This window comes from Mustela lutreola, chromosome 2, assembly GCF_030435805.1.
Source record: "Mustela lutreola isolate mMusLut2 chromosome 2, mMusLut2.pri, whole genome shotgun sequence".
NCBI lineage: Eukaryota > Metazoa > Chordata > Mammalia > Carnivora > Mustelidae > Mustela > Mustela lutreola.
The window spans coordinates 9,066,903-9,076,784 of NC_081291.1; the positions used below are offsets into that span (position 1 = coordinate 9,066,903).

Below are 9,882 nucleotides of genomic sequence, written 5' to 3' on the forward strand. Positions count from 1 at the left end.
AACAAAAAAATGAAATAGAAATAAAAATATTTACAAGTACACGAAAAATTTTGTTCAATGTAATCAACAAACTCCTAAGGACATGAAAAGGGAGCTTGTCGGAGCCATTTTGTGGCCCTATGACGTCACCGCTAACGGGCATGGCGTCACTCAGGAAGCCACGTGATGCGTATGTGTGCTGAATGAGAAGCTGCTCCGGGAGCCGAGTTTAGTCTGCGCATGCCTGGCCAAAGGCCTCTTTTTTGCGCATGCTCACCAAGGCTAAGGGGGGGGGGGGCGCAGGTCACGTGTTTTGGTGGTCGGCGCGCGCACCGCCTGCCCCGGAAGCGGTCGGCTCGCGGTGCGGCTGGGCGCTAAGATGGCGGCGGCGTGAGTTGCATGTTGTGTGAGGATCCCGGGGCCGCCGCGTCGCTCCGGCCCCGCCATGGCCGTCACCATCACGCTCAAAACGCTGCAGCAGCAGACCTTCAAAATCCGCATGGAGCTTGACGAGACGGTGGGAGCTGGACCGAAGCCCGGGAGTGGGAACGACGGGTGCCGGGGGTGGGGGTGGGGGAGTGGGGGCGGGGAGGAAGGGATCCCGACAGGAGGGGCGGGGAGGACGGCGCGGGCGGGATTCTGCCCACCCCTCCCAGCCTGCCTGACTTTGCCGAACCTCCGTTTGGTTCTCGGCCCAGCTCCCGGCGACTCGTGCTGATGGCACTTATGGGCCGGTCTCCGGACGAGGCCCCACCTCCGGGGCACCCATCAGGCCCCAGCTTCAATGTCAGCGCCCTCGCGGGTCGCGGGAGCCGCAGGCTCAGATTCCCGGCCGGGCCACGCTCTCTGGGACGGGGGCTCCGAGTTCCCAGCTTTGCAGCATCTCCTCGGGACGTTGGTGGCTGAATTTGGGAGTAGTGATCAGGAGATCCCGAGTGGTGACGGCAGTGACGATAATGATAATAAACGGCCTGAGTGTCAGTCGTCTGTGTTTGTTGACGATATGTTCTTTACCACCTGCTGAGCGATTTAGTATTATTTTACTAAAAATGCAAAACAAACTTCTTTGAGCCATTTTGACAATTTCACTCCATTTTACAGATGTGGGAGTTTAAGAATTAGGGAACTTTGCTACAGTCACATAAAGCAAGTGATGGCAGAACGGGGATTCATATTTGGTTTTTAGCTGAAAAGAGGTGTAGGAGCTAACAGACCTACTGAACGTCTAACTATGTGTTTGGCACTTTTGGAACAACTACCTCACGAAGGAGACCCTGAAGTCTATGTGTTGTAGAAATGGAAGCACTCCCGTTTTCCGATTAGTCCCAACTATTTGACTTTGGGCAAGCTACTTAATCTTTCTGTATCTCTGTTTCTCAAACATAAAATGGGATTAATAGCTAGTTCATGCAGTGGTGAGGCTTTAAAAGTGATACTGTACACTTAGTATTATCCCCATAAGATGCTTTTGGCACTGAGCACTGTCAGCAGTGTGGAATGAAGAATCTTACCTCTCTTTTATTCTCTTTTTTTTTTTTTTAAAGATTTTATTTATTTGACAGATCACAAGTGGGCAGAGAGTGGGGGTGTGGGTAGCCATCTCCCTGCTGAGCAGAGAGCCCCGGATGCAGGGCTCCATCCCAGGACCCTGAGACCATGACTCAAGCTGAAGGCAGAGGCTTAACCCACTGAGCCACTCAGGAGCCCCTCTCTATTTTTCATCATACTTTACGTTATGTGAAGTCATTTGTTTTCTCTTTTCCTCGCATTAGTGTTACTTTTGGGGAAGTGGTGACTTGTGCTGAGTTTTGTTCCGTGTTATATTATGTACTCAATACTTAGAGTAGCACCTGGTGTGTAGTGTTTGGTGAACACTCCGTTGATTGGTGGAATAGGCGAACAAATTGGAATCTGGCATGGTTGACTACGAAGCTTACTTTCTCTGCCATTGAGGCTTGTGGTCTCTTCCCCTCCTCCCCCTTCCCCACTCAAGAAAGAATCTTGAGGTTTGCAATGAGTGTTCCTCTCCTTCCAGGTGAAGGTGCTAAAGGAAAAGATAGAAGCTGAGAAGGGTCGTGATGCCTTCCCTGTGGCTGGACAGAAACTCATTTATGCTGGCAAGATCCTGAGTGATGACGTTCCCATCAGGGACTATCGCATTGATGAGAAGAACTTTGTGGTTGTTATGGTGACCAAGGTAGGTGAAGTGTGCTGCTTGGGAGGGTGGGTGAATTAGCTGGGGAGCTGACAAAGAGCCAGTGTGCCCGGGAGAGATTAGCTATGAATAGGGCGGGGCTGAGACGGGATGGGATGTTGGGGCTAGATAGGGAAATTGATGCCTGCTCCTTTTTCTGGGTGTCACAGGCCAAAACTAGCCCAGGCACCTCAGTACCCCCAGAGGCCTCACCCACTGCTGCCCCGGAGTCCTCCACATCCTTCCCTCCGGCCCCTGCCTCAGGCATGTCCCATCCCCCACCTACTGCCAGAGAGGACAAGAGCCCATCGGAGGAATCAGTCCCCACGACATCCCCGGAGTCCGTGTCAGGGTAAGGCCAGGGAACAGAAGCCCCACCTTGGGCCCTGTCCTCCCAGCACATTCCAGTACATACGTGTTCCTGCTTAACCTGGGGGAGGGCAAGCCGCCAGAAGCCAGGGTCCGATTTCTCTCTCTTGAATTTGCAGCTCTGTTCCCTCTTCAGGTAGCAGCGGGCGAGAGGAAGACGCAGCATCCACGCTAGGTGGGTGGGTGGTCCCCAGGGCAGAAGCAGTTGGGTGCCCCAGCCAGCAGCTGGGCCTTGTGTGGGTGTGGGAGGGTCTGGGAGCTACCCTTCTCCCTCCTTAGTGACCCAGGCCTTGCTGCTCCCTCCACAGTGACTGGTTCTGAGTATGAGACGATGCTGACAGAGATCATGTCCATGGGCTATGAGCGGGAGCGGGTCGTGGCCGCCCTGAGAGCCAGCTACAACAACCCCCACCGAGCCGTGGAGTATCTACTCACGGTGAGGTGGGGCTGCTCCCTCCTGGGGAGGCCTCAAGGGAGTACATGGGCTTACGTGCCCTGACGGGTGGTCAGAGAGGCAAAACCTGCCCTCTGAAGGCTTTGGGTTGTGGTTCCAGCCAGGAAAGGCTTCGTGCAGGAGCCTGGACATGAGTGATGGGGTGGGTCTATGGAGGGCAAGGCCGAGGTCTCACCTGTCTTCGGCCAGGGCTGAGTATGCAGAAGGGAGGCAGTTCTGATGTGCATTAGAACTAAATAGGACCCCTGACAGGGAATTCCTGGGAGCCCCGAGCCAGAACATGGTTCTGTCCAGGAGAGCCAGGTGTCGGAGCAGCCAGCCACAGAAGGAGGTAAGTGGACTGGGAGATGTGTATGTTGGGTGTCTGCTGTCAAGGTGTCAGACTCCGCCCTCCCCACACTGGTCCCCAAGCTTTTGGGAGTCCAGCATGCTGTCTGATTATACATCTTTCTTCTGCTAGCAGGAGAGAACCCCCTGGAGTTCCTGCGGGACCAGCCCCAGTTCCAGAACATGCGGCAGGTGATTCAGCAGAACCCAGCTCTGCTGCCTGCCCTGCTTCAGCAGCTGGGCCAAGAGAATCCTCAGCTTTTGCAGGTGCGGCCCTGGGGGTGGAGAGAGCCAGGGTAGGCACCACCTCCACTCCCCTGTGGGTACCACAGCCCCAGAAAGCTAGCTTTGCCTAGTGTGGTATGTAGGAGCCCTCTCTGTGTTTGGAAATCAGGACTAGTGACAGCCCCCTGCTGCTCTTGATCTAATGATCCTCCTGGTTTCATGTAATTCTCTCAAACACCTTACGAGGTGTGGGTGCTGTTCTTATCATCTCACGGAGGAAGATACCAGGAGTCTGGAGCAGTGTGGCAGCTAGTGTGGTGTGTGTTTGCTTCTGGGTCCTTTGCTCTACCTTCTGTGTCTTTCTGTTCTGGCTTGGCCTCACATACAGTTAGTGCATCCTAAGTGCCTACAAGGTTGTATGGCACCATCGAGAACTGGTGTGTCCCAGTTAGCTCTGCGACCACGGTACTCAGCAAGGTTCCATCCTGCCCTTGAAGGCTCCTAAGCAGAGGGGCAGTGGACCCTGGAGGTGACAGGGTTTTCTGGATCATCTGTAAAGGCCTGGTTTAGGGCCTGTCATCTACTGCTGCTCCTTCACTCAGTCCCTTTTGCTGCCTCCTCCTGCTTACCTTCTCCAGGTGTTACAGGGCACGGGCTGCACGCCTTTATCCTCATTTCTGTTTAGTGTTCCCTATATTACCATCTTGAGCAGTGATACACCTCCAAATCGATGTAACCAATCGGAACCTCCAAATGCCACACTTAACCGATGGCTGACTTGACGCAAACATGAAAGGGCCTTGTAGACGTTTAAGACTTGAGAGCAGATCCTCCTCCCAGCCCTCCCCATCCCCAGAAGGCTTGAGCCTCAGCCCTGTGCCTGCTGGGGTCCGCCATCCCCTGTCTTCTCAGAACATCTCACTCTGTCCGGCCCTGCACTTAGCCCCTACAGCGGCCATCTCGGCTCCCCGCCCAGTTCCCCGCTGCCCCCTGAGGGGCACCGCCCACACAGTGCATTCTCCACCAGGAGCCAGACTCTTGAAAAAACCCTTTCGAGGTGAAGTTAAAGTCAGACATTTATCAAAACAGAACTGTAGAGAGTTGCGGAACCTGCAGGTATGCAACACCCAGATGAATTAGGTCTTTTTGACATGTACACAGATCACGTCTTTCTCTTTTCACTGGGGTGTCCTTTCATTCTAGAAGACACTAGAAGCAAGTAGGTCGGGTCTTTGTTTTCATCTCTTTGTTTTGTCCCTTTTTTGCTGTTTGTTTCCTTTGTTCCTGCCACATAATCTGTTTCTGGGATTTGTTAAGTGCATTTCAATCTCCAAGCCTTTGCACTTACCGTTCTATCTGGAGGAAACTTCCCATCTTGCAGATCACGGGCCTTTCTTTCCTGCCCTGTGGATTTTTTTCTGTAGAGTCCAGTGTTGGCCCTACTGTATGCCAGGCCCCCTATTTCCATTGTAAATAATGACCCATTTATTTGCTTACAGCCTCTCTCCCTCCTCCGGAGCATCAGCTCCACCGGGAGAGGCCTGTATCCACTATCGTGTTGCTCTTTGGCCAGAATAGGCCGCCTCTGAATCTGTGCTGAGGGGATGAAAAAGCAGGGCGGTGATCAGGACCCTGGTGGGCATCAGGTGCGGGGGCTCACAGTCCCTTTCCCTCTGTCTCCCACAGCAAATTAGCCGGCACCAGGAGCAGTTCATCCAGATGCTGAATGAGCCCCCCGGGGAGCTGGCAGACATCTCCGATGTGGAGGGTGAGGGGGGCGCCATAGGTGAGGAGGCCCCGCAGATGAACTACATCCAGGTGACACCACAGGAGAAAGAAGCTATAGAGAGGGTAAGAGGCCTGGCTTGGGGGGTGACCTTCCTGGTGGGCAGGGCCCCCAGCCCCTGCTCATACCCACCCGTCTTCCTGCAGTTGAAAGCCCTGGGCTTCCCGGAGAGCCTGGTGATCCAGGCCTACTTTGCTTGCGAAAAAAACGAGAACTTGGCTGCCAACTTCCTCCTGAGTCAGAACTTTGATGACGAGTGATGCAGGGAGGCCAGGCCGCCCCCCCAACCTCCCCACCCCCCAACTCCACAAAAGTTTTATAAAAGAAAAAATATATATATATTCATGTTTATTTAAGAAGTGGAAAAAAATCAAAAACCTTAAAAAAAAAAAAACCTATTTCCCATCCTCCTCCAGTGGCCCCCGTTCCCATCTTGGCCTGAGAAGACCTAGGCCAGACAGCTGTCTCCCATCCCCCGCCCCAGCCCTGCCTGCTCTAAGAAACTGGCAGGACTGGAGGCGACAGATGGGCCCCTCTTGGCCTCTGTCCCAGCTCCCTGCAGCCAGATGGAGAGGCGGCTGCTTGCTTCCCCCTCCCCTGAAGAGCCCCTGAGACCTCCCTCCCTTCTTCCAGGGTGAGGGGAAGCTAGAGCCCTAAATTTTGATCCTCCATTGGAGTGCCCCAACCTTTCCATCTGGGGTAAACTCAAGAGGCCCAAGGACCCCCTCCCCAGTTTGGCCTTGGTCTCTGGCCTGTATCCCTTTGCTGGAGAGGTTGAGGCCTGGTTTGTCCTGCCTGGGGAGGCAGTAACATCAGAGCTGTTCTGGAGGTTAAGGCCACCCCCTTGACCCCAGGACAGAACCGTGTCTCTGATAAAGGTTTTGAAGTGAATAAAGTTTTAAAAGCCAGTCCTGTGGTGTGTGCCTACTGGGGCTTCCTACTCCAGCTTGTCTGGGTCTGGGGGCTAGTTGGGCACAGGTGATAATGCCTATGCTGAGAAGGGGCAGAGTGGTCTGTCAGCCTCTGCAGATTGGGGCTCCCAGTGTCTCCCACCCCCTTGAGGCTATCTCATTCCCAGGCAGTGGGCCCCAGCCCCAACTTAGCCTCGGAAGGGCTGTTTCTCCCTACCCCCCGCCATCACCACTACAGTCTGTTTTGGCTACACTTCCCCCACTAGTAATTGGCTAATTACTGGAGATTAATGTTGGTAAACAGAAGCCTCCTTCTTCTCTGCCATCTGCTCCTCCATTATTTCCCCATTGCATCCCCCTTTCTCCCCCTGAAGCCCCAGTTAGTCGGCATGGCCTAGAGTCCCTGAGTGAGCAGAGCCAGGAAGGGTGGGGGAGTCCCTGGCCCCAGGTGTTTGCGGGGGCCAGGAAGGGGCATGGTGAGAGAAGACACAGCTCTCCAGGGCTGGGGCTGTCGGGCAGCAGATTTTATTGGGAGAGGCTAGCTCAGGAACTGGGTGCCACCGAGGCTTCGGAGTCTTGGGCCGCAGCAGCAGCCAGTGCAGCAGCTCGTGCCTCCTTCTTCTGTCTTTGTTTCTCCTCCTTGAGGCGTTTGCGCTGCTGCTTCTCCAGGTCCTGCAGCAGCTCCTGGAAGCGGGCACTCCTCGGGTCCACATGGTAGCCCAGGCGTTCCTGGGCCTCAGCCTGCAGTCGGGCCCGCCGCTCCTTGTCGGCCTGCTCCTTTTCCCTGCGCTCCTGCTGCTGCCGCCGCCAGTTCTCAATCATCTGTGGCATCTTGGCCATTCTCTCTGCAATGAGCTGCTCCCTGCAGGGGAGGGTAGAGTGACGAAGATGGCAACACCCAGGAGCATCCATCCACCCACAGCACCCCCACCCCGATGAAAAACTGGGAAGACTTATGGTGGTCATTAAAACAGGAAAAGTCCCAGACAAGTGGAGTAACAGGCAGGAGGGATGAATTAATTTGTGTGTGACCCTGAGCACAGGAGAGTCAACACCCTGAGGAGACCCCGTCAGCTCGGCATTTTACTGAGCTGCCTGAGCCAGAGAGCTGAACACCATATCGCCATTCCCACAGCACAGACTCTGATCCTGCAGACATCACTGAGCGCCTACTGTATGCCAGGCCCTGTTGTAAAGGCAAGAAATGGATTGGACCTTTCTCTCCAATCCTACGACTTTGTAGGTCCCAGTCACAGTCCCATTTTTAAGGATTAGAAAGGTGAAGCTGAAAGATCTAAAGCCCCCATGGCAGAGTTATCTAGCTGGGATGGGGTGGAGACTGGGGTTCACATTCTAGCTTCACCTTTTACTGCCTGGGTGATTCCACAAACTCCCAGGCTTTGGTTTTTCATCTCTACAATGAGGGTGATGCCCTCTTCCTCTTAGAGTTACTGTGAGGACGAGAACAATAAAAAGCAGGAACACGCTTGGCCTTCACCAATTTGCCTGCCCTCCAAGAAGCAACACCATCCTGATGTTCCTGGTCTTGTATTCTTCAAGTCTAATCCTTCAGACCTGTCTCCTGAAGTCTGACCTCTGCCCTTGACTCCAGGCCCCACCACCCTTCCCCAGCCACAATGACCTCCTGGCAGCTCCTTAAAGCATATTCCTACCTCGGGGTCTTTGCACCTTTTACCAGGAACACTCCCTAGGATCTCCCCGTTGCTATGTCTAGTCATTCAGGTCTCTAAGGATCAACTTGGAGAGGTTCGAGGTCTCAAACCAAAGTCGTTCTCTGGCACACACATTTTTCAGTTTTATCTTCCTAATGGTTCCCTGTCGCCATTTAAAATTATCTTGTTCTCTGCTATGTGCTCAGCACCTGGGGCAAGGCCTTGCACACAGGAGGTCCTCGGCCCACCACCCCCGCCTGCCCGACCGCACACACCTGGCCTGGCGCTTCTGCTCCTCCGCCAGCTGCTGCACCCGCAGCGACTCCTGCATGGTCGCCAGGCTCGGGAACCATTCGCGCTCCTCAGCCTCCAGTTCGCGCAGCTGCTCCCGCGACGGCCACAGCGAACCGGCGGCCACCCCGGAGGCGGCGCCGTGCCGCGCAAACTGCTTGGCCGCGTAGCGCGGCCCCAGCTGCCAGCGCGGGGTCAGCGGGTCGTCCGGGTCCGGCCACCAGGGCCCTGGCGAGCGGCGCGGGGGCGGAGGCGCCCGGTAGTCACGGGAGCCCCGGCCCAGAATCGCCGGCAGCTCTAGCAGGGTCCGCGTTCGCCACACGGGCGCCGCCATCTTGGCTGTGCGGGGTCCTCGCGGGCCGGCCGGGGTGGCCACAGCACTGCCTGCGCGCGAGGTCCGAAGGCAGCCTGGGCGGGGCGAGGGGCGTCCCCGCGGCCTAAGTTCCGGGCAGGGGAGAGGAGGGAGTAACAAATGTCCTATACATCTTTAAGTATAATTAAAATTTTTATTTTAGGAGTTATTTATTAAAATCTCACTAAGTTTTAACTTTATACATTTAAGGTAGCATTTGATTTTTTATTTCAAAAATTTAAGTGTCTGAATTTTAACTATTTTTTTAAAATTTTAAATATTATCTCAGTTTGAAGTTTAATCTACGTATTACTTTATATTAAATTTTATTTTTAAGTTACTTTATATTTTAAATATTTAGAATCTTTTTAAGATGTTCGTTTAAATATTTAAATTTCATTTTAAATACCTGAATATTTTTATAACATTAAGTATTCATTTTTTATGCTTTATTTTATGTTTTTAAATTTTATTTTTAATATCTCAAGATTTTTATTTTAAAGAATTGTTTAAAACCGTACCTAGACAATTTTAAATATTTAAATTTCTACTTAAAATATAAAAGTACGATTAAGGTATATATGTAGAAATTTTATTTTAAGTTTTATTGTGAACATGTTATTACTTTTTGCCTTTCAATTTTTTATATTTAACAATATTTAAAATGTTTGATCAAAATGCAGCAATTAAACAGTATCTTTTCAGAACGGGATTTTAGCCTTAAAAAGGAAGGAAATTCTGTCTCATGCTGCAACATGGATGAACCTGGAAGACATTATGCTGAGTGAAATAAGCCAGTCACAAAAGAACATACATCATGTGATTCCACTTATATGAGGACTTTGGAGTAGCCAAATTCATAGACACAGAAAGTACAATGAATGGTGGTTGGCAGGGACAGAGGAGACAAAGAATGGGAGTTCGCGTTTAATGGAGACAGAGTTCCTGTTTGAGAAGATGAAAAGGTTCTGGAAATGCATGACGTGCTTAATAGCACTGAACAGTACATTGAAAATGATGAAAATGGTACGTTTTATGTTATATATATTTTATCTCTCTCTCTCTCTCTTTCTCTCTCTCTCACACACACACACACACGAATTGCGGTTCCCCGGGTGAACTAGCAAGCCTGGAGAAGAATGTCCAGAATTTATAACCTCAGCATATATATCATTTATGTCAGTCCCAAGCTGGAAACAGCGGGCACCCGAGTCGGTTCACAGCAGAATGGAGACCTAAATTTTGATGTTTCTTTTTTTTTTTTTTTTTTTTTTTTAATTTTTTTTTTTATTTTTTTATTTATTTTTTTTTTTTAAAGATT

At 51.9% G+C, this 9,882-nt stretch overlaps 2 protein-coding genes across 3 annotated transcripts; one reads left to right on the forward strand and one right to left on the reverse strand.

Moving 5' to 3' along the window:
* The first annotated feature begins 304 nt into the window (after positions 1–304).
* On the forward strand, positions 305–6,242 carry RAD23A (RAD23 homolog A, nucleotide excision repair protein). Of its 2 annotated transcripts, none has more exons than XM_059160136.1 (9): positions 305–496; positions 2,015–2,176; positions 2,344–2,525; positions 2,662–2,717; positions 2,851–2,978; positions 3,249–3,327; positions 3,457–3,590; positions 5,235–5,399; positions 5,481–6,242. In XM_059160136.1, exons 1-9 carry the CDS (start codon positions 425–427, stop codon positions 5,592–5,594), a joined length of 1,092 nt encoding a protein of 363 aa, XP_059016119.1. In that variant the 5' UTR covers positions 305–424; the 3' UTR covers positions 5,595–6,242. The 2 variants fall into 2 exon arrangements, with proteins under 2 accessions (XP_059016119.1, XP_059016120.1); XM_059160137.1 differs by having other exon boundaries at positions 3,460–3,590.
* Positions 6,243–6,748: 506 nt separating this feature from the next.
* On the reverse strand, positions 6,749–8,587 carry GADD45GIP1 (GADD45G interacting protein 1). Its single transcript, XM_059160138.1, has 2 exons — positions 8,194–8,587; positions 6,749–7,107 (listed from the first exon to the last, which is right to left on the reverse strand). Exons 1-2 carry the CDS (start codon positions 8,541–8,543, stop codon positions 6,789–6,791), a joined length of 669 nt encoding a protein of 222 aa, XP_059016121.1. The 5' UTR covers positions 8,544–8,587; the 3' UTR covers positions 6,749–6,788.
* Positions 8,588–9,882: the final 1,295 nt, after the last annotated feature.